We start from the raw sequence: 24,054 nt of genomic DNA on the forward strand, positions 1-24,054 counted from the left end.
GGAAATTTCTGATCTTTTAGGGACTGGGCTACGTCTTCCACAGGGATTTCCTTAGGGATGCGTTTTATCACAACTCTAAGGATGCGCTCTTCTGCGAGTGTGTACGTGTGGTAGTACACCTCCTTTTCATGCAGGAACCGGGTTACGAACCTGAAGGCCTCGGCGGTCTCCAGTTGCATCCGAATGCCTTGGGCTGTAGCTGCGGCTACGACTTTAAATTTGTTGGACATGGCCGATTGAATCATCGGCCATTTGTCCGGGGCTTGGATGTAAATTGGTGGCGGTTTTTTATCCATCAGCGCACGGGCTACGAGGGGAACCGGACGGACAGACGACTGCTTTATGGGAGCAGTTTTGGGGGGCTCGACGGGCATTGCCATAAGGGCAGGAATCGGATCCGACTTGGCAGATCTGGATTCCAGCGGGGAGTGAGGGCGCGGCGCTTTCGGAGGTACGGGCGATGACGATAATGATGACGCTGCTGACGAGGGGGCGGGGGAAGAGCGCTTCTTGCGTTTCTTCTTGTTGCGGACTTCCGTAAACGTTCCTCCTGTGTCTTCCGGGTTTTCGGGGGATAAGGGGGAGTCTAGCTCCATTTCTTCGATGTCGCTACCCGATGATAACGACGCATCGCTGATGGGGTCGGTCGTGGATGGGCCTGCGCGGACTTGGGTTTCAGCGGTAAGCGCCATAAACGCGTCAGGGAATTTTGCCCTGAGGAATTCCAGGACGGCTACAAGATTTAGGTCCGCCATTTGGACATATGGTGGACCTATTCTCTATAAATATTAAATTCTCCCGGTGGGATGCCGGGGTGTGTATCCCTAGCTCCCTCCCTGCTGGGTTAAGCAGGGAGGATGTGTGCCTACTACGTGGAGCCCTAGTGCGTCCGAGTGCCGATCTTATTGTGCACTCGGGTGTGTACTTAAGTCTAACTAAAGCTACCCGTGGGCTCTAAAAGGCCAAACGTGGACCAACGTTGACAAGGGCACTACCCAAGGCCAGTGGTGGAGGTCCCTTCCGTATTACGCGGTTCCCTGAAGGGGAAACGCAGGCGAACGGGGCTGCCTGACTAGCTTCGTTATCACCGTTAGGTATCCGCTAGCCTTTTAAAATTGCGCTGTTAAGAAGTTGCTCCGCGCAGTGAAAACTGCACTTCACAATTCCTTTCACGCAGTTCCCGAAGTCGGAAACAATAGACGTTGCTATGTTATTAATAAGAAACTAGATAATTGCTTGCCAGGTGGCGGTGCAATAAATAGTTCCCTAAGGAACAATGAAATGACGACGTTCTACCTCGAAACTAGGATTATCGCTTGTCAAATGGCGGGCGCAATAAAAATTGCACCAACACAATCGGCTCGCGAACAAAGGATGGCGGCACCTTTTACGGCGCGCGCAGGTGCGGATTGCTCAACGAATTGTTGGGCGGTGCGACAGAAGTGAGGCGAGCGGACACGTCCTTTCACCTCAGCGGTCTGTAGCGGAGTGCCGGCACCCTAAGGGTGTTTCGGGCTATATATAGCTGCCTTCGCCTCCCTACTCGTCTGCGTCGGAGCGGAGGCGTCTGAGGATCAACCTCGCGCTCTCGCTCCCTCTCCTCGATATTAATTTGCAGGACACTTCCCAACATGGCGTCTATAGCGCCAGGAAGGAAGAGGTCATCACCTATCGTCGGCACCAAGGTGTGGCGCTCGTCAGACCAGGCAGAGCACACTTCTAAGGTGTACTGTGCCGTGAGACTGTGTTCTACATCTGTGCCAAATATCAGCAAGATCTATGCAACCGTTGTAGAGATATCTTCTAACAAACATCCATCCAAACATTTGCATTTATCATATTAGTAACGTGTTTTATATCGTTCTGACCATTTGCGAGGTCGGTCATTAATATGATAACATTTATTTATCTTACTGGGGTTAATATAATGGTGAGTTTCCACTGAGGAAATATCTACATAAATAGACATAAAATAGACTACATTAAAATTTTAAAAGTTGAATACTTACCAATTTAATTAATTGTTACTAAAAGATCACAGGTGAATAATATCTGACGTTCTAACAGTGAAGGAAAACATCGTAATGCAACTCATACATATAATAGAAGAGAAGATATGTATGAAGTCAACCCGCACTCGGTCAGCGTAGTTGACTATGGCCTAGTCAACCCTAACTTAGGGTTGGCTCTAAGCCCCTCAGTGTAACTGATGATGATAGAACGACCCATTAGTCGACACCGTGTTGACCATGTCTAGTGTCGTAAGATAAACGAGGTGGTAAAAGATCTAAGATCGAGAAAAGTAGCAATTTTGTTAGAGGAAAAGGAATACTTTAAATCATTACGTCAATCTATGTAGTAATTCGTCAAGCATTGCATGCTGCATTCATAATGAGTATTTTTTGTTTTTACATATCGTAAAGTCACAATCCTTCTCTGGCACCCAGAGTTCTATCAAATATACGTTTAAGTCTATCCAATAAATTCATCATCATCAGCTCACTATACGTCCCCACCGAGGGGATCGGAGCCTACCCTAAGGGTGATTAGGCCATAGTCAACCACGCTGGCCAAGTGCGGGTTGGTTGACTTCACACATATCTTTGAATTACTCTCAGATGTGTGCAGGTTGCATCACGATGTTATCTTTCACCGTAAGAACCTCTGATAAATGTACATATGTAAATCGGAAATCGAAAAACACATTGATACATGGCGGGATTCGAACCCAGGACCTGCAGATTGCAAGTCAAGTGCTTGACCACTGAGCCACCGACGCTCTACGCTCGACGCTCCAATAAATTACGTATATATAAACATAGTTTCTTTTTAAATCACGTACTTTAAATACGGAGCTTGAATATGTTGAGATAACATTATCGTCCTTTTAGGATTGTTGTCAAATTCCTTAACGAGATTCCCCTATTCCGATAAATCCCTTAGGTTAATAATGTTTTCTAATCGAAGTTAAAATAAAATATTCAAAGTTTAAGTAATGCATTTATTATGAGAAACATCTACTCTACATATTTACAGGGTACTTGTAAAACACTAACATCCTCGTAGGATAGGTAACGTCATAAAAAAATGTTCTACGACTTTTGATAATTTAAATTTCCACTCAAAGAGATTCTTAACTCTATGTATATTACAAAGTTTAGCTAAACAAAAGAGGGGAGTGAGGGGGGTGAATGAAACATAGACTTATAAATGTCACGACAGTACAGTAAAAATTCAGATTACCTTTTTTATTTTATATAGTATTTACTTATGTTACATTTCGTAGGACAAACCGTGTTCATGATGTTAGGTATGTTGCGAATTAGAATTTTACTAGTAACTCTATATATGTCATACTACTGTCATACCACACAGAAGACAGGCGTGTAGTGGTAGCAATTCCGCCTTCCGTCTTATGAGTGTGTATCCTGGAGGCTTATTTAGTCCTCTTTCCTTTTCCACTTTTTTTTCTTATAAAGAAAGGATGGAAAGTGGAAGTGTACTTTCCGAATGAGAGGATGCATGGAAAGGAAAAATATTTTCTTTCTGTGCATCCTCTCCTCCGTCCATTAAAGGTAGGCAACGCATATGCAATTGCGTATGTCTATGGGCAACGGTCACTTCGCTATTTCAGTGATTTCAGGTGGCCGCTCGCAGGTTTGCCAACATATTATATAAAAAAACAAAATTGATATAAATAACGAAATATTAATTTTGCAACACGCAATCTAAAAATGCATTCTTCTTATTTCTTACATTATCTGATAAATTCATACGAGAGATTGATCAGGTTCATCGAAGTCTAAATTGTAATATTTTCTTTCTTCTCGTAATTCTTTAATTTCCGACTCGGTCAACGTTCTGCGAAATGGTAGTGCAATCGCGGCGCATAAGTAATAAGCTGTAAAAAAGAAAAAAAGTTAAAATCATGCTATATTTATTTACATCTCACCAGTCAACCACATATTCTAATATTAGATGTGGGCCACGACTCTGTTGGCGCGGTATTAAAAAAGACATAATTAGTAGTCTATGTGTTCTTCCAGACTATGTTCTACATCCATGACAAATTTCATCGATATCCGTTCAGCCTTTCTGGACATACTTTCAATCAAACATCCATCCATCCATCCAACTATCTAAACATTCGAATTTTTATTATCACTAGTAATCACCCGCGTCCGTCCGCGGGTAATAAAAAAAACTCAGTAGTCTGCATATTCGTCTAGACTATGTTCTACATCCATGCCAAATTTCATCAAGATCCGTTCAGCCGTTCTGGAGATACCCAACAAACATCCATCCATCCATTGGCTTTTATAAATATCATAAACCTTAATTTTAAAATGTATAATACTTACTCATGTGAATTATAGCATTAATTGGATAAGTAAAGCTTTGCCACAGTATCGCTGATTTAATAATTAATATCCAAGAAATATAATATCTTATAGCAACTCTTAGATAGAGGAACCATGCGTTATATTCCAAAGACATTTTGCCCTGAAACAATACAGAATAAATTAATAAAGAAGATGTTTTTCGACAATAGATTTTCTTTTCATATATCATAAGGTGGGAAACGAGCGAGCGGCCACCTGAAATCGCTGAAATAGCGATGCGACCGTTGCCCATAGACATACGCAATTGCATATGCGTTGCCTACCTTTAATCGACGGAGGAGAGTATGCACAGAAAGAAAATATTTTCCCTTTCCGTGCATCCTCTCATCCGGAAAGTCCACTTCCACTTCCCATCTTTTCCTTATAAGAAAAGGGTGGGAAGGGAAAGAGGACTAAATTAGGCCTCCGGGACGCACAATTTTTTTTTTTTCATATATCATAAGATGGCAAACGAGCGAGCGGCCACCTGAAATCGTTGAAGTAGCGAAGCGACCGTTGCCCATAGACATACGCAATTGCATATGCATCCATCGATATAAACTTTCACAATTTATAGTATTTAGTAAAAACCAAAGCTTAAATAAATCCGAATTCCAATGCATCAAATGACCTTGAAAAGTCCGGACTACCAATACATTAAAAATGCGATGTAAAAACCTAACTGACATAAAGTGCGCGTGTGCAGTATCGATTTAATCTGAAGTAAAGGTCAACTCGCATTCGTCTTCTTGTACCCACTGCACCGCCCAATTTAACGAACGTCACGTTATTATAGTGTGTCTATTTAAGATATATTAGTTTGACAATTCGCTAGATATGGATTGAGTAAAATCGATTAAGAATTTTTTCGATTTTCGATTGGTTGTTCACATAGAACTTGCTATCGAAAATTGCGTGATACTTGATTGTGAATTACAATATAAATAAAACTATTTCTTCCTATTCCTACTTTATCCTTCATAAAGACGTAAATAAATAAGACATTAAACCAAAAATTGCGGTGTTGACGAACAAGAAAGATTTTTTTTTGATTGTGCGTTACATAACCAAATTACTATAATAAATTGAAAAAATTATAAAACTCTTGAATTATAATACCTATTTGTACGAATAATTTTATTACAAGACCGATTATCGATAGTTTACAGTTATTTCTTGTGCGCGTTGAATCGACACTATGACAACAGTCCATTAAGTACAACATTAATAGTCATACAAAATTAATTCGATACTTCATGAGCGTCAGTTGTCAAATTAATCTATCTTAAATAGACACACTTTAACCAAGTATGGACCAGGACCATGGATAGCCCAGGTATGGGCATATGCGTGATGTTAAAACAAAGATAAATGTATACTTACTTTACAACACTGGCATATAATATATAAATCCAAGACCCCGCCAAATAACATCGTAATGTATACGAAAAATAAGATCAAGTCATCCATTGACTGCATATAATATATAACAAGGTACATTAACGCAGCAATGGTGTGGAATGGTAACATTAGCTGGAAATAAGAAAACATATATGAAAACCCGCACATTATGAGTAAAAGCTTAACATTTACCAACTAAACTATCATCATCAGCTCACTAAACGTCCTCTACTAAAGGGGCTCGGAGCCTATCCTAAGTTAGAGGTGACTAGGCCTTTGTGTGCGAAGAGTATTCACATGTGCCCACACCCCGGTAAACAGTGAGTCGAGGGAACCAGAGGGGGTTTAGTGGGTAGGCTCCTTGCCCCTTTAGGGATGTGGAGAGAGTCCCACATAACCCGAGTGGCTTTCCCCGAGGCACCCGGTATGCGTTACGCATTCCCCCTATTAAAAAAAAGGGTGACTAGGCCTTAGTCAACCACGCTACCCAAGTGAGAATTGACTTCACACATATCTTTGAATTTCTTCGCAGATATGCGCAGGTTGCATCACGATGTTTTCTCTCTCGATCTCGGATCTCGCTGAAATTTGGCATAGTTGTAAAACATAGCTCCTAATTAATTTTTGCTTTTTATTCCGCTCGACGGAGTCGCGGGCGAAAGCTAGTTAATAAATACAATTGAAAAGATAGTTAACTTACAATTAATGACTCACTGCTAAATAAAATAAAAAATACTTACTAAAATTAAGCCTTTATCGACGAAAGAAAATGTTTTTATCATTTTTATCTTAAAGTGCCAAAAAATTTAAGATTTAATTAATTTTGTTAAGAAATTAACACTTGCATTCGTAGCTAGAACAAAGTATGGACTGTTTTTATTTTGATACGAGACCTATTATTCTAGGTCTGCGCAATGGAACCATCTGTATGAATACATGTCATCTCTTTCACTCTATAAAGAAAATTAGAGATAGCAATGTTTCTATCAACAGGTGTACCGGCAATGCATCGATATTGCCGCGCAGTTTGCGTAGGAACGAAAAGTTCCAGCATCGATCAGGTCCTAGGCATGCGCAATAAGCCAGACAGATTTTTCTAGAAACTACCACATATTATATTTATTGTACTATGTATTACGTCTATACTATTATAGTATTTTCTCGCGACTTCGTCCGCGTAAACTTGCGAAGCTCAGAGAGATCGAACCTAATACGAAACATTTGGTTAATGCCATGTGCCCGCGATTTACTTCGCGTGAAATATGATCTTTAGATTAACTAGATTAACTAGATTTCCTGTTTAGGTCGAGTCAACCATCAGTAGCTGACAGCGTATAACATGAGAACTATAAAATTTTACACTATTTTGCGTTAAAAATGTAAACTATTTTGTACTGCGATCAGAAACACCGGCCCTTCAATACCAGGGCGTATAAGCGGCGCTCGTCGCCTGAACAGGATTGTCGAATAAATACGCGTGGCGCTCAACGTGTTAACTGTTGAGAAGCAACACTACTATGACTATATTTGTTATGTTAGTACTAGATTTTTACCCCAAGAACAAAGTCGTGAGCACGATATTAAAAAGCTTACTAAGTAGTCTATACAAAGACCATAATCTTACTCTGTTTGAAATGTCATACATATCTTTTTAATAGCATTAGTTTTGTTACGTGGTGCTCCATACATCCATTCCAAGCTTCGAATTTATGATAAGTAATGTAACTAACCACATTCAGATAATTCGTTTCTTGTTTTACATCTTACTTACTAATATTATAAATGCGAATGTTTAGATGGATTTTTGTACATATCTCTGAAAAGGCTCAACGAATTTTAATAAAATTTGACATACATGTAGAACATAGTCTGGAAGAACACATAAGCTACTTATTAAGTTTTTTTTAAGCAACTGCTCGCGCGTTCGAACGAAGCGATTCGAAGCATCGTTCCTTGTGCGTACCGCAAAGGATTGGAACAAGTTGCCAGCCTCTGTTTTTCGGTCCAAATATGATATTGGGACCTTCTAAAGTAGAATGAATAGGCACTTACTAAGCTAGCGCGTACCATCTTTCGACCAAATATCCACTTCACCAGGTGGGATCGTGGTCAAGCGCTAGCTCATAAAACATAAAAAAAAACTGCTAGTGAATAATAAAACTTTTATTATATTTTAATTATTTATTATAGTACAGTATTATATTCACATATAAACATCAAGTAGGATTCAATATTTTTTAATATAATAATACATAATAGAGAACAACAGTAATATTTAACATTGGTAGAGTTTGCAAGAACATACTTTACAGGATTAGGCACAACCAATGCAACTACGACCACATAGAAGACACGTCTCAAATAGAAGCAATTACGCTACTAAATGAAGGGTTAGTTTAATCAACATTCCCTTTCTACCTGTTTTTTATTTGGATGGTAGAGGGAATTTGGAACGCATAGAAAGGGGAAATTTCTTTCGCTATATTTGCCTATGTTATGGGCAGCGGTCGCTTCGCCATTTCAGCGAAACAAATTTGAACTTGCTTGTTTGTTATCTTATAATATGAAAAATAATAACATATTGACATGCGATTTATTTAAATTTGATTTTTTTATTATATTACATGTATGTGTAATTTTTATACTATCATTAATATATTAATTAACTCAAATATATTAATAAATTGCATAATAATTATTAAGTTCAAATTATTTAATATATATATGCGTCTAAGTATCACAGTTAACTACCCTCTAATGCCCGCTACGCACCTTTGGCAAACAATAACAAACAGCAAACAACAAAACATAACCCAAACGTTTGCCTGTTTTCCTTTGGTGTTTGACAAACAGCGAGGTAATTCTATACAAATCAAAGGATATATAAACACGGCTAAACACTCACGTATATACGAACGGTGACGGCACCGACTAGTTTCCCCCCCGGGCAGGAAGGGAAGGACCCCCGATGGGCTCGAAACTAGTCGGTGCCGTCACCGGACGTATATACGTGAGTGTTTAGCCGTGTTTATATATCAGTTTAGTATAATGTCTCACGAAAGTTTGAATAATTTAAATCAAAGGATGTTCGACAAACGTGTTTGCTGTGTATCCAAACGCTTGTGATGTATCAATTTTATGTCGGAGTTTGTCGAATGTGGAAGTTCAAACGCTTTAATTAGTACTAACAAGCTGTCGCCCGCGGCGCCGCGCGGAATTAAAATAACATAATGAGTAGCCTATGTATTCTTCTAGACTGTGTTCTACATCTATGGAAATTTCAGCGAGATCTATACAGCTGTTCTGGAGATAACTTCTAACAAACAACCATCCATCTAAAGTTTTACATTTATAATATTAGTAAGAAGTAAGATTGTTTTTATAAATGTTTATTACCTAGTTCAGTTTTATTTGTGTATATTAGAGGAAGTTTGAAAGTAGCGCCAGTGATCGAGAAATTGAGGAGTAAAAGATTAGCGTGGTTTGGACATGTTATGAGCAGGGATGATGATGATATAAGCAAAAAAGTAATGAGATTGAATGTGGATGGCTACAAGGGTAGGGGAAGACCAAAAAAAGTATGGAATGACTGTGTGAAAGAGGATATGCGTAAGAAGGGGGTAGACTCGGATATGAAGGCTGATAGAGATGTATGGAGGAGTAGTACATACTGTGCCGACCCTCGATAGGGATAAGGGCAGGTTGATGATGATGAGATTATTTGTAGATAGGCAAAGGATAGTAATTTGTAAGATAAATCTATTCTAAAATTGAGATGACGGCTGTTTGCGATATTGTATAAAATAAACAAGAAACAATAGCAAGAATTAGTTACAATTAGTTAAAAATGATTTTAATTGTATGTTACACTTTAAAAATCGACAACAAGCTCGTCATATTTGCCATTCCGAAATAAAGTAGAAAGTTCGCCAAGCGTGAGGATATCCGTGTTGGGAGTTTGTGTTCGGTGTTTGGCATGTGTTTGGCTGTTTGTAGCAAACACCAAGGGTCTGTAGCGGCCATAACACATTACAGCGAAAGCGAACTGTAACCGTATCGAATGGAATTTTTATATAAACTTGTCAACTTGATTTATTACAGTAAACATTATTTGTATGACACTGTTTAAGCATGTGTTTTAACCCTTTGAACGCCGGTGAAGATTAATATCGTGAAAGTGGATACATCACACTGGTTTATTGGTCAAGAATTTATTTCGCTAGCTTAAGCATAATACATCAATAGCCATGATTTATCAAAAATGCGCGCCAAGCGTTTTAGTCACGGTATAAAACGGTTGACGTATATTATTATAAGATAAATGTATTTGAAATATTGTTTATTATTTTATAGAATCTAAGTTAGCACAAAGTAAGTATAACTTAAAGAGAACTCGGCGTATCACTTTTGCTAAATCATGACTTTCGCGTTACTTATCGCTTCGCTTTCGGTTCGCTTTCGCGGCGGTGTGCTAGTAGCATATATTACACGAAATTAAATATGATTTTACATTAATCAGACAACAACAACCGATCAAGCCGAGGTTCGGCCCTATCGGGTACCCTTGAATCGGAATGATAAACGCGTATTGAGTGACAGCCCAAGCCGAGGTCCCCTCTCGGGGGCCCTTGAAATCGTCACTCAAGGGAGTGTCCACCGAAGCGATCTAAGAGCTCGGCGGCCTCCCAATCCGGTAATAATAACAAAGAAACGGCCCGAGCCGAGGTTCCTGAGGCCCTCGAGCTTAGTTACTCTTAAACGAGGTTTAGGCTAAGTGCCATCTGCGTTCGGCCGCCTCAAGCCCGGTGAACCTGTAAATGCCTCCTCAAGGCAAACAGTGGCAATTCAGTCACATATATAATATGATTTTAATTACAAGCACTAGAATAAATTAGTTGATTATTTTAGTGTTTCTAATTCTTCTACATAGGCTTTTAGCACATCGGAAATTATCTAATCTTTAGGTACATATAAATTTACAGCAATAAGGACATTTATATTAGTTTTTTTTCACATAAATAAAGTACATAGTTCCATTAACCTAAGACAAATAAATATAAATATATCAAGTCTTTAAATGCTTTAAAAATTTATTAGAAAAACCGTGGATATCAGAGACCATCAACTCTATATAGAATGCTTTAAACTGAGATTTAAGTTTTAGAAACCCACGATAAAACAATCATTAAAATTAAAAATAATTAAATTATATCTGTGATAATCCAATCCCTTAACATCCAATTGGATATGAGTTTGTCGTCGGAATGGATATAAAAGGAAAAAACACAAAGATTTAAAATTATAAAAGCAGTCATTGATATTTCGATCGCTCCAATTAGATAAGTACCATTCTATCGTTTTCGTAGTTCTTTCTTACACCTGTTGTTCTCTGTTCGAAGGCAGCAGAGAATTCCTGGAGGCGGAACTTTGCTTTACGAAATTAAATTCATATCCCATATGTATCTTATCAATTTCCTTTTTAATTAAATACAGGGCGTAACCGTGTACAACTGAAAAAAATATATATATATATAATCCTAGTACCTATGTTATTTGTAATATTCTCATAAATACATTTAAATCTATATATATACTAACAACGAATGAACCAATCTTTATGTACAATTTATTGTAACTTAAGAGCGTCGGTGACTCAGGGGTCAGGCACTTGACTTGCAATCTGCAGGTCCTGGGTTCGAATCCAGCCATGTACCAATGTGTTTTTCGATTTCCGATTTACATATGTACATTTATCCGACGTTCTTACGGTGAAGGTAAACATCGTGATGCAACCTGCACATATCTGAGAAGAAATTCAAAGATATGTGTGAAGTCAGAAAGATGTAGTGGTGACACAAGTGAGTGTCAGGTCTAAGACGATGTCGAGGACAGAGCGAAATGAAACACTCAATCGGAAAGTTGACCCTACCAACTTGTGGCATGAAAACTAAGCAGAGAGAGAGAGAGAGAAAGATTTATATAAAAAAATACATTAACTAAAAAAAAATAAGATTAATTTAAAAAAGCGGCAGCCCCGACAGCAGCCTAGGGCACAGTGGGCTAATCACCTGCTTGTCCGAACTTTATAGCTTCAAGAAACGAACAAGGTCAAGTCAAGTAAGTCAAGATTAATAATGTTACTTACTTAAGATACTGGTGAGTATACTTGAAGTTATTATAAGGTACTTCTTCACACGAGGTTTATGCCAGTCAATGTTATGAGCAATTGTCGCGTACGCAAACCATATAAAGAATATCATTGGAACTGTTGTTGCGTACAGAAGTCCATAAACAAAGTAGAAGAAAAACATGCATGCGCTTTTCTGAAACAATAAAAGAGAATTTTCACATTTTGTTTGTGTTATTAAAAGTGGATAAATATGTTGTTTAGATAAAATTAGACTTTCAAAAATTCTCAGTGCAGTGAATGGTTAGAAAATATTTTCTATCCATTAACTGCAATAACAATTTTAATTTTAATTTTTATTATTATTTTTTTAAGCATATAATTATTGCAGTCTATGGATAGAAACTATTTTCTATCCATTAACTGCAATAATAGTTGCAGTATATGCTTATTGCAGTATAAAGATAGAAACTATTTTCTATCCATTTACTGCGATATTGCAGTATATGGATAGAAAATTGTTAATAGAAAGACATTGATAGAAATTATAACAAACTCATCTAAACAATTTTATTGTTAAGTATTTTTAATTCTTCGCGAACAGAGCCGCAGGCGACAGCTAGTCGTAAAAGAAAATTAAATCTGTTTTGTACTTACTCTATAAGAGGCTAGTATTAGTACTATGTCGAATACAACATCGGTGACCATTACAATGAATATTGTTAGGAAGAAGCATTGTTCTACAAAATCTTTGGAGGCATACGCGAGGAACGCAAAAGCCATCATGCCGTAAAATGGTAGTACAAAGACAGTCGCCACCTGAAATAAAAAAAAAATAAGCCACATCTTACTAATATTATAAATGCGACTGCTAAGATGGATGGATGTTTGAAGGTATCGTCAGAACGGACTGTGATGAAATTTGCCATACATATAGAATATAGTCTGGAAGAATACAAAGGCTACTTATTACGTTTTTACTTAATTCAGCTTGAATGGAGTCGTGAGCGATAGCTTGTATAAAATAATAACCTAATTTTCATACTTCTAAATTTAAAATAATTCTGAGCAACTGAAATGTCAGAAAATTTGCGCAATTTAAACTTTATTATTGACAATTAATTTCGATTTTATATTAAAATAAGATATATGTTATGTTCAACATATTCATACAAAATTATTAAATACTAATAGTTTAGTTAAAAGACTATAAAAGCTTATCAAAGAGATTGATAGCTTACGTTTTTTAATAATTTAAATCTGATAAAACTTACCAATTTCAGCAACGCCCATAACTCCAATAAAATAGACATGTTTGATATAAAGAAATTTAAACATGTAATTGAAATCAAATAATACGTAAAATACGTGCTTTCATTTCCGCAACACACTGTAGACTGTTTAATTTAGTACTGGAGTTAAAAGGAACCACAGGTGTATATAGCTATCTCACTCATAAGCTTTAGTTATATAGAGACAACAATATGTTTTCGAGTAGACGTTTCGTCAGTGGAAGCCAACGAGAAAGTAACGCAGTTCTATACAATTTCACAGAGTCGATCTATTTCAAGACATGCGCAATAAACTCATTGCCAGCCATCAATAAGATGAAAACGATTTTACTCCGACGTTCTTATGTTGAATGAAAACATCGTAATGCAATCTGCACATATATGCAAAGAAATTTAAACATGATAAGTCACTCCTAACATAGGGTAGACTATTCTAAAGTGTGAACATATTTTCGGTGACTACTACTAATAATTGTCATAGGAAGATTTAATTTTGTGCAAGACGTGATATCGCCCACGACTCAGCGCGGAATAAAAAAAACTTAATTAGTAGCCTATGTGTTCTACATCAATGCCACATTTCATCGAGATCCGTTAAGCCGTTTTAACCGATACTTTCTAATAAACATCCTTCCATCGAAACATTCGCATTTTGAATATTAATATGTTTTTTTTTTTATTTTTAATACACCTTACTAATATTATAAATACAAATGTAAAATAACGGTTGTATGGATCTCGGTTAAATTTGGCGTGGATGTAGAACATAGCCCTGAAAAACACGTAGACTACAAATAAAGTCTTTTTTTAATTCTGTGCGGATGGAGTCGCGGGCGACAGCTAGTTTTACATATAAAAAGTAAGATTATTATTAAATATATGAAAGAAAGAGCTCGTCAAATCAGCTTTAAAACAAGTATGTTTATTTTAATTATTGCAGTCTAAATATAAATTAAAGGATATGACATACAGTGTGTTTTATCATTTGCTGCGCAGTTTAATCAACATGCTTTATACAGGATGTGGGAAAATAATGCAATGATAAACATGGACTTTGGACTTTTTTTCAAATGATTTGGTTAATTGTAATCGTGGGTTTTTAATTACCGTAGCATATTCATACTAATAAGTTGACCTCTTATTGACAGATACATAACCTCAAATGAAAATAAAACTTTATTTTTAATTTCATTTAATTAAGAAAAAAAACCAACCCGCACTTGGCCAGCGTGGTTGACTATGGCCTAATCACCCTTAACTTAGGGTAGGCTCCGAGCCCCTCAGTGGGGACGTACAGTGAGCTGATGATGATGATGATGAAGAAAAAAATGCAAATAAATGTTTTTTATGACTCTATCAAATTTTACCTTTTCCAAATATGATACAATGGGACATATTTTGTTTATATTGTTATTTTAAAATTCGGTCATGTTAAATTGAGGCGAGATAAGGTTATTGACCTTTCTTTCGTTAAGTGCGTCGCGGGAAATCCCTATATTCTGCAATCAAGTTTCGTTTTTATACCTTTATTTATGACCTAAGTTATTAATATTTAAAAATCTTTCCTTAAATTCTCCTTCAGGTAAAATTAAAGTAATTCATCATAATCAGCCTAAATTCATCCACTACTGGACGTAGGCCTCCTCATTCGATTGCCAGAATGCTCGGTCGTATGCCGCCCGCATCCAGTACACTCCCGTAACCTTGGCCAGGTCATCAGTCCATCGTGCGGGAGGACTGCCTAAGCTGCGTCGACCCGTCCGCTGCCGCCATTCTAGGACATTTCGGCCCCATCGGCAGTCCGTTCTGCTGGCAATGTCGCCGGCCCATCGCCACTTAAGGTTTGCAATTCTTCGGGCGATATAAACAGATTAATATCTCTATTTTTATTTCAAAGCAAATTAGCGGAATGAAAATGGATGGATGGATATCTATTTAAAGGTATGTCCAGAACGACTTTCTGAATCTTGATGAAATTTATTTTTTTTATAATTGATTTATTTAATAATTCCGCGCGGACAGAGTCACGGGCGACAGCTAGTACGAAATAAATATAAACGGAACAATATGCCCAGTACATTGCAATCTTGTCAGTTGACCAGTTGACGTCCAACGTTCGTTTGGTGTGGAGTGTTCCCACATTTTTTGTGTTTTTTTGTTTGTAGTTTTGTTTTTATCACAATGTACCAAGATATACCAAATCTGACGAGATGCTGCTTATGTTTTCCTTTAAGATATGGTCTCCTGGTATGGTCATATATCAAATTGGTTAGTAATTATTGTATTTTTTCAATGTTTTTGAACTGTGAAATGTCTTGTTGTGTTAATCATAGAAATTATATTTTTACGGTAACATAGACGTGTAGGTAACATGACTATAAATTATGGTGTAATTGAATCAGAATTTATTTTTCACTAGCTGTCGCCCGCGGCTCCGTTTTAATTAGTAGCCAATATGTTTTTCTAGACTATGTTCTACATTTATGCCAAATTTCAACAAGATCCATGCAGCCGTTCTAGAGTTACCTTATAACAAACATCCATACATCCGAACATTCTAATCTGCATATATATAAAAGAAAGTGGTGTTAGTTACACTATTTATAACTCAAGAACGGCTTTACCGATATGACTGAAAATTGGTGAGGAGGTAGCTTACAGCCAGCAAGCGGACATAGGATACTATTTATTCTTTTTTTTCAAATTTGGGCCTTGAAGAGCTGCTTTTTAACTTACTAATATCATGAATGCGAATGTTTAGATGGATGTGATGTGGGTAGATGGATGGGTGTTTGAAGATATCTCTAGAACCGCTGAACGGGTCTCGATTAAATTTGGCATACGAATAGAACACAGTCTAGAAAAACACATAGGCTACACTAATTAAGTTATTATATATCCACGCGGACGGAGTCGCGGGCGACAGCTAATTTTAATATTAATAAGATAATTTGCACAGAATTAAATAAAAGTTAAATGTAAAAGTCGCTAAGGAATTTGATGTTCCTTTAAACGAGGTGTAATGGAGGACTGTTTAAAATGTGATATGATATTTCAGGTCGCTACAATATTTGTCTTAGGAATGATACTTATCTGGATACCTATGTTAATTTGGTTCCTAATGTTGGGTTCTAAAGGGGTGTTTATTATTGCATTATATGTTCTCTATCTTGTGATCCTGCTGTTTGATATAATATTTAATATCGCTTTCATTGTTGGTTTACATAAGGTAAGCATTTTTCTTATTAATATATATTAAAAAAAGGTCTTGATAGACAGACAGACGGACGGACAAAATTCTATAAGGGTTCCATTTTTTCCTTTTGGGGTACGGAATCCTAAAAAATATAAAAGCGTCAATAACCTGAGGTTTAAGGATACAGATTTCCGATCACGTGATCGGGGGTTTGAATCTCGCCATTTGACTGTCGTTAACCATTTTCTAGCACAAGCATAGATCTTAGTATGAAGAATGGTCAAAGAAATCTTAGTAAACTAACCAATTTCTATTAATAATAAAAAAAATGCTTAAAACTAGAGTTCCGAAAAAATAGCCTATAATGTTCCCGTTACATTAGCTACTGTCCAATCAAAGGCCTGTAAAAATCAGGGAGATTACCCGGAACAAACGCGGGCTTGTGAGCAGATAGACAAACATACAAAAGTTTAAAAAATTAGTTTTGCTTTAGGTTCTTCATACAGGATTTTTTTATATTACATACAGAACTATAGTACTGTAATTTTATCCAGACCCTAAAGTTTTTAACATTATTTTTTTTCAGAAAAACACCACGTTGATAAGAATTTATTGGCGGTACGGCATCGCCTATGCATTGTCATTCATAATCTTCTTCCTTCTTGTTGGTGGATTTTTAATCTTAGAAAATTCTACGCCAGTGGATACAAATTTATTTGAATCCATTGCTGTCTTCTCGTCTGGTGTTACTGCGACCCTAAGTAAGTTTTATTTTTTATTTCACTTCTTCTAAAATCTTTTACTTACTTCACTTTTTAAAGGCGTTTGTTTAATGAAAACAAAACAAAATTGAGTTCTCGCTGAATCGTAAACACTAGTTACATGCCTAGTCTCTTTATGAAATGACTAAATTAGCAATTTATTAGTGACATGCAAAATTTGCGAGATTACATCTTATTGATATGAAGCAGTAGAGCGAGGTATGGCGACCGTTCAGGGCGCCGAGCATAAGGGACTTAGGCGCCACAATCAAGTATAAAGGGGCGCCTGTGTTGCCCTCTAAGATCTTTGGATGATTTCCCCCGACAGCAAAAAAGGGGCGCCTTAAATTTATCGCCCAGGGCGCCCGAATGCTACCGGCCCTGATATAACGTAGACTGGCCATTGAACATTGGAATATGTTTTAAAAAGCGTGTAATAGAATATTCTAACAATAGTGAAATGTTATTATATGATATTCTATGCGTTTCGTCAGTGGAAACCCACACTAATATTAACAATTTTTGTTTCAGTAATACATACATACATTATGTTATTAATAAGAAGTGAACTTCGCAAGCTTAAAAGTAACAATAATTTCCAATTCGAGAACCATGTCACTGAGCCCGTGTGTGTCATGAAGGAACCCAACGAAATGGTCACAGAAAAATAAAATATATCGGTTATCATATACTTTAATCTATATCTTATTCCATACTAGATGTCACCCGCGACTTCGTCCGCGCGGAATTAAAAAATATATAATTAGTAGCTTATTTGTTCTGCCAGACTTTGTTCTATATGTCTACGAAATTTCATTGAGATTCCATGAGCCATTCCGGAGATACCTTCTAACAAACATCCATCAATCCTGGACGGATAAACATTCGCATTCTTTATATCATACCTTACGCCCGCGACTCCGTCCGCGTGGATATATAAAAAACTTAATTAGTGTAGCCCACCCATCCATCTATCCACATCACATCCATCTAAACATTCGCATTTATAATATAATATGAGTAAGTTAAATAAAAAGCAACATTTCAAGACATAAACTTGGAAAAAAAAAATAAAAAAAGAAAGAACAAATAGTATCCTATGTCCGTCTCCTGGCTCTAAGCTACCTCCTCACTAATTTTCAGGCATATCGGTAAAGCCGTTCTTGAGTTATAAATAGTGTAACTAACACGACTTTCTTTTATATATATAGATTATAATATTAGTAAGATTATTAAGTTTAGAACTTAATTTATGTATTCTGTACTTTTATTATAAAAGAGAATTAGTAATATACGAATAAACTTAATGTAATATTAAACTTAATCTAAAACTCCTAGCCATTATTGCGACTTTGTTTAAGACTGAACGTTTAGTTTTTTAATAATGTTTATATTATATAATGTTAGACTAAACTTTAGTTAAGGTTCGCAAATAAAATGAATTATTCTTACTTTGTATTATTTATTCCTATTTATTTTTAATTCATAATAAATTATTAACTTAAAAGATTCAAAGGAGAAGAAAGAGTGCAAAAATATACCAAGACTGAATTTTGGAATTTTGGCTATAAAAAGAAATGAAAAAAAACAATAAAAATAACAACTTATTCTACTTCTTAATTTATTTTACATTTGAGATATAAAAAATATTACCGGGTGCGGAATCCCATGACTCAAACAACCAGTGGTCAGGGCTACAGAGACAGGAACCTTCTCGCAATGCTCGCGGTTTCTATATATTTTTTTAATTAAATAACATTTATAATGTCCAGTATATTTATATTAAAACATATAAAATTACAAAGAGATGACCTGAAGTATAGTTATGGTCTGGTATTTTATACATCTGTAAAGGCATATCAAGACGAACACGACCTTCAATATTGAAGTCTGCGAAGAATATCACACATTTTATTCAGAAAACTATAATTCAATATGCATTAATAATTATTACTCTATGTTCGATTAAAAAAAGAACTCCAAGGTCCAAGCTAAAGCCTTTGCCCCCTCTTTAGCAAAAGAACTCCAACACAAATAATCAGTTCATACGCAAAGTCAAAGATTAAATAAAATAGAACTTTCAATTAATTTGACAAACACGTATACGTAATTTGAAAAATAATTAATCATTTCTGGCTTTACATATCACCAAAGAAGTTCAAAAATATTTTACTGCACTTACTGCCTTACTCAGATTGAATTAATGGTTAGTTTAGAAGTTCTTTAGCGTAGATTTATAATAGTTTTATATAGGAGTAATAGTTACCAGTACGAACATTCTATAGAGGATTTCGTCCTTGGCCACCATGTGGAGCGTCCACCATAACTTCGGATACATGATTAATAAAACTGAGCTGGTTACTCCTCAGCTTCTTTAGTTCAGTTCTTATCAAAAGCAGCAAATATATCTGTAAAGCTAAAACAAAATTATTATTGTTAGAGGTAACTACAAAGTTCTATGAAATAAAAATTGTAAAAAATCATGCAGTTGATAAAAATATCATTAACTCTTGAATTTGAACTTGAATCTACTATAAACTCCTTTTAAAATCGATTATAAAGGAACGGAATTAAGGAAATATATTCTTCGTTTAAATGCAAAAGCAAAGGTTTTCCAGTAACAAACAGGTTACAATATTAAACTGTGTTATAACAAGTAAGTAGTACGAATCTCTAAAGACCTAGCACAAGTATTCGTAAGAACGTTTTCGAACGTTTAACATTGGTAGAGCCCGCTTTAACATCTTCGCACGAATTGGCCCGGCTCGCCCGGTGAAATAAAACGACCACACAGAAGACAGGCGTGATGTGGAAGCAATTCCGCGTTTCGTCTGATGAGAGGATGCATAGGAAGGGAAAATATTTTCTTTCTGTGCATCCTCTCCTCCGGCGATTAAAGGTAGGCAACGCATATGCTATTGCGTATGTCTATGAGCAGCGGTCGCTTCGCTATTTCAGCGATTTCAGGTGGCCGCTCGCTTGCCACCTTATGATATAAAAAAAAAGAAATCTGTACTAAAATTTGTGCAGCGTACAAGGCGTAAAGTACACCAACAAATCTCATACAAATGACATATTTTGTTGATGACGTCACGGAGGAACGTGTCGCAAATGTTTGGCTCTCTGGTGTTCTTTTTTTTTATTAACTACAACTTACCAAATCCACAGAAGACAAAGGACAGATCAATAATCGTGTTCTCAAAGTCATGGTGAATCTGACGATGTTTCACCACGAATAATGTTAAGAAAGAAGCCAATGTTGTTGTTATTCCGTAGTAATAGTAGATTCGCAGGAGTCTAGACAGTTTCTGTAACAATATATGTACCTATTTTGTTTTAATATTAAAAGCTAGCAAACAAGCAAGCGGCCAATTAAATTACCGCTGTCTATACCATCAAATAACTGAGGAGGGAACGAACAGAAAGAGAATATTTGATGTATCCCCATCATCAAATCAACATCCCTTTCCCTTCCTTTTCTTATTAGAAAAGGGTGGAAAGATGTCGAAAATTATCCAGTTTGAACAGGCAATGAATTAAAACTCCAAAACTTAACGAAGCAAATCTAAATTTAGGGTCATTATATCTCAAAGCAGATAGAATTCGATTAAAGTATTCTCCTCTATGGTTGCAAATGTCACTTAAGAGCTGGCGACTTGCTAATAAGTTTGCCATTTTCAAGAAAAAAACTAGAACAAAGTTACATACTCTTTGACAAATACTCTATGCACGACTAGTACAAACATGCAAAGAACATCCTGTATATACCAGATGAGCACCAATGAGCAGAATAATATTGAAGACTATCTCCAATATATAAAGGAACACGGGCAACCACATCTGAGTATAGAACGAGAGGCCTCTGTACATGGTCATCGTCAGCTTTTTCGAATCCCCAACGGCCAGCCATGTCTCCAAGCTCACCACTAGCACAGCGAATATCTGAGACAAGACAAGAATTGAATTATTACCATGAATTTAAAACTAAATGGAAATTCATTATCTTAAAACTAAAAACATACACAAAAATTTAGAATTAATTTAAATGAATAAATGGAACATATAGCTATCTATCTCTTTCATAGGATTTTACAAGTTACTTGATATCTTCTATCACACTCATGTAACGAAATGTGACTTATGCTTAATCTCTTGGGATATTTCACATCAAGTAATAAACATACATACAAAAAAAATCACACCAAGAATAAACAAAATGATTGTCCGATTTAAGGATGATTTCATCACACAAAACTTCCGAAAGAGTGAACTTGTTTTGATTCAATGTTTTTGTGTATTTTCCAGTTTACAAATTATGTTGTTTTATTATAAAAATATTTATCAGTGTTTTGGTTTCCTTGGGAAGTAACGTCATTATTGAACATGTAAAAACATGTCGGAAAACATTTGAATATTATGATTTGGTGATGTTCTTTATTCCAAGCCAAGGTAATAAACACTGGAGAAAGCGAGCGTCGGTTAGGTGCTTGACTGACCCGAAATCTAAAGCTAGGTACCGAAATTCCGGGCAGACGGTGTCGCGGGCGTCCGCTAGTATGTCATAATGTTGATGTTTCAAATGGAAATGTATTTATTATGTTATTTCCCGCATTACATCCCGTTGTAACGACAAAGATAACTTGTATCAATATAATCATGTGCTATGGGGAATTCATATATATATTAATTTTGTTTACATATCTTTATATATATAATTCTTCTGTGCGTGTGTATGTCACTGAACTTCTCTCAAACGGCTGGACCGATTTTGATGAAATTTTTTGTGTGTGTTCAAGCGGATCTAGGAATGGTTTAGATTCACAATTTTCATCAAATATTAACTTCATAATAATTTATTCAAATTAAAGACGTGTAGACAGGACAACGTCTGTCGGGTCCGCTAGTAATATATAATATTTACTATTTATAGAAAAAAATATACAATCAAAATGTATTAAGGCAATTTTATCATGATTTTTAACCGTCATTTTAAATAACATAACATGGCTCATCCAATGAATAAAGCGAAGAAAACTTTCGCATTACTCTTTGGTTTCGATTCTGTTTTAGCATTGTGCTTAAAGCCTAAAAGCTCTGAAGTTACGGCTATTAAAATATCCTAGATAAAAAATAAACTAGATGTCGCCGCGAATCCGTCAGCGCAGAATTTAAACAAATTTAATTAGTAGTCTATGTGTTCTTCCAAACTATGCATGTTCTACATCCATACTAAATTTCTGTGAGATACATGTAGCCGGTGATACCTTCATACATCCATCCATCCATCCAAATATTGGCATTTATATTAGTAAGTTTACATAAATTAACTTCTGTACACTTACCAAATTAAGATATCCAAAAACGATTATCCCGTATCTCAGAGGTATAATACAACAGCACCGTTTGCAATCCGGTAATTCCACTCGCATGATTGAACTAAAGTAATCAATTTATCTTTTTTATTTACCTTTTATCCGTATCTTTTATCATATATATTTCTATGTACACATCTTGTGACCTAAGGTCTATACTTGTCGAACAACCCACAGCATCTGAGACGCGATTATGTCATTGTTCGCGCATCAGGAAACACGACATTATAGCGAAGTGGCCGAACAAAACCATCTGCCATTTTATTCTACAATTGAAGTTCGTTAACATAACACTATTCTTTATTAAAGGGAATTATGACATAATCCAGAGATTCTCAAACTTTACGTACACCCCATGCACTTTTGCACTGGTTTGTTTCAAGTTCAACTGAGCTACAACTTTTGAAGCCTCAAATTGTTTTTCAGTCATCGTGAACGCACGTCAGGTTTTCCGTGTGCCTCAAGAGGACCATCTAGACACTTTTGTGAATAACTGATATAAGTGAGTGTAAGTGTGATTTAAGTAGAGTGTATTAGGGTCGGAATAAAATCTAATCTTTCTAAATTAAACATGTGTGATATTAATTTTATGTCATATTTCGTCACTACTTTTTCAGCGCAGGAAATAGCCTATAATATGCCGGCGTGTATCACCTACCTTCCATTCCAAGTCTCGTCAAAATCGGTTAATTCGTTCCGGAGATTACTCGAAAGAAACGCGGACTTGCGGAGAGATAATCAGACGAAAATTTACAAAATACTTTTGGTTGTTATCAACGTAGACGCAGTAGAGCTGGATCTGCGGGAGCTACAAGCGATGGACTGGCAGGAGAAGGCGCAAGACAGGCGACTTTGGCGATCTCTTGTGTCGGAGGCCAAGACCCACTTTGGGTCGATGCGCCAGCGGAGTAAGTGTTATCAACGTATAAGAAATATGTTTTATATTACATACAGACATTCTAATCCTATTATATGTATAGATATAGTAATTATGTATACCTTTTCTTGTATATCTTAAAGTAATTTTTATGTAGTATATTATTGTGCTAATAACAAGAAAATATATTAAAGACATATTATCATTGCAAAGGTCATAGTTTATAAATATAAGTTGTTAATTTACTTGTATATGTTTAATTACTGATAACACGTCATAACATATATAAAATATTATTGGTTTGAAATAAATAAAACTAACTAGGGGAACGTACCCATACTACGTTACCCGTTTGGGGAGGGGAGGCGGGGGTTAGCGGAGTCTTTAAAATACTACGAGCGGGGGGGGGGGGGGCTGAGGTTATTGTGACGTAGTCGTTAGTTGTTCTTTTTCATAATACATTATTCTCTAGTAATTTAAGTATGCATGCAGTCTTAAAAAAACTTAGAAAAAACTATAAAAGTAGGTCACGTAGTATGTGTATGTTCCCTAACAAGGGTGACATAGGTTATAAATAAAAATAAAACATTATTACAAACTTCTTTATTTAAATATCACTCTAAAGTTATTACTAATACATCTTTGG

The 24,054-nt window shown here is 36.1% G+C and overlaps 4 protein-coding genes and 1 long non-coding RNA gene across 5 annotated transcripts; 1 reads left to right on the forward strand and 4 right to left on the reverse strand.

The window, feature by feature from the left end:
- Positions 1 to 5: 5 nt before the first annotated feature.
- Positions 6 to 1,485, reverse strand: LOC106113603 (uncharacterized; the record flags this gene model as incomplete). The annotated part of the gene is made up of 1 exon (XM_013306437.1): positions 6 to 1,485. A coding segment is annotated over exon 1 (750 nt), but the record flags the coding sequence as incomplete, so codon positions are not given.
- A 2,177-nt stretch (positions 1,486 to 3,662) lies between these two features.
- Positions 3,663 to 5,909, reverse strand: LOC106113787 (uncharacterized). The gene is made up of 3 exons (XR_001227680.1): positions 5,766 to 5,909; positions 4,362 to 4,503; positions 3,663 to 3,901 (listed from the first exon to the last, which is right to left on the reverse strand). It is a non-coding gene; the product is annotated as an uncharacterized LOC106113787 (long non-coding RNA).
- Positions 5,910 to 10,916: 5,007 nt separating this feature from the next.
- On the reverse strand, positions 10,917 to 13,430 carry LOC106113786 (uncharacterized). Its single transcript, XM_013306751.1, has 4 exons — positions 13,185 to 13,430; positions 12,568 to 12,729; positions 11,929 to 12,106; positions 10,917 to 11,293 (listed from the first exon to the last, which is right to left on the reverse strand). Exons 1-4 carry the CDS (start codon positions 13,221 to 13,223, stop codon positions 11,157 to 11,159), a joined length of 516 nt encoding a protein of 171 aa, XP_013162205.1. The 5' UTR covers positions 13,224 to 13,430; the 3' UTR covers positions 10,917 to 11,156.
- A 1,909-nt stretch (positions 13,431 to 15,339) lies between these two features.
- LOC106113781 (uncharacterized) lies at positions 15,340 to 18,563 on the forward strand. The gene is given in 4 exon segments (NM_001312827.1): positions 15,340 to 15,470; positions 16,261 to 16,431; positions 16,985 to 17,159; positions 17,691 to 18,563. Coding segments are annotated over 4 exon segments (573 nt in total). The 5' UTR covers positions 15,340 to 15,383; the 3' UTR covers positions 17,831 to 18,563.
- A 357-nt stretch (positions 18,564 to 18,920) lies between these two features.
- LOC106113784 (uncharacterized) lies at positions 18,921 to 22,724 on the reverse strand. The gene is made up of 4 exons (XM_013306748.1): positions 22,502 to 22,724; positions 20,928 to 21,101; positions 20,317 to 20,467; positions 18,921 to 19,575 (listed from the first exon to the last, which is right to left on the reverse strand). The coding sequence occupies exons 1-4, from the start codon at positions 22,586 to 22,588 to the stop codon at positions 19,439 to 19,441; spliced, it is 549 nt and encodes a 182-aa protein (XP_013162202.1). The 5' UTR covers positions 22,589 to 22,724; the 3' UTR covers positions 18,921 to 19,438.
- Between the last annotated feature and the right edge of the window lie 1,330 nt (positions 22,725 to 24,054).

Source organism: Papilio xuthus, unplaced genomic scaffold (assembly GCF_000836235.2).
Source record: "Papilio xuthus unplaced genomic scaffold, Pxut_1.1 DF828177.1, whole genome shotgun sequence".
Lineage (NCBI taxonomy): Eukaryota > Metazoa > Arthropoda > Insecta > Lepidoptera > Papilionidae > Papilio > Papilio xuthus.

Bases quoted from the DNA above. Each gene is read 5' to 3' on its own strand.
- LOC106113786 (XM_013306751.1), bottom strand. From the start codon at position 13,223: ATGTCTATTTTATTGGAGTTATGGGCGTTGCTGAAATTG. The intron at 12,730-13,184 runs GTAAGTTTTATC...TTTTTATTTCAG, and splicing joins TATGGGCGTTGCTGAAATTG to GTGGCGACTGTCTTTGTACT. The intron at 12,107-12,567 runs GTAAGTACAAAA...TTATTGTTTCAG, and splicing joins TAATACTAGCCTCTTATAGA to AAAAGCGCATGCATGTTTTT.
- LOC106113784 (XM_013306748.1), bottom strand. From the start codon at position 22,588: ATGCGAGTGGAATTACCGGATTGCAAACGGTGCTGTTGTATTATACCT. The intron at 20,468-20,927 runs GTATATACAGGA...ATATTGTTACAG, and splicing joins TGCTCATTGGTGCTCATCTG to AAACTGTCTAGACTCCTGCG. The intron at 19,576-20,316 runs GTAAGTTGTAGT...ATTTTGTTTTAG, and splicing joins CTTTGTCTTCTGTGGATTTG to CTTTACAGATATATTTGCTG.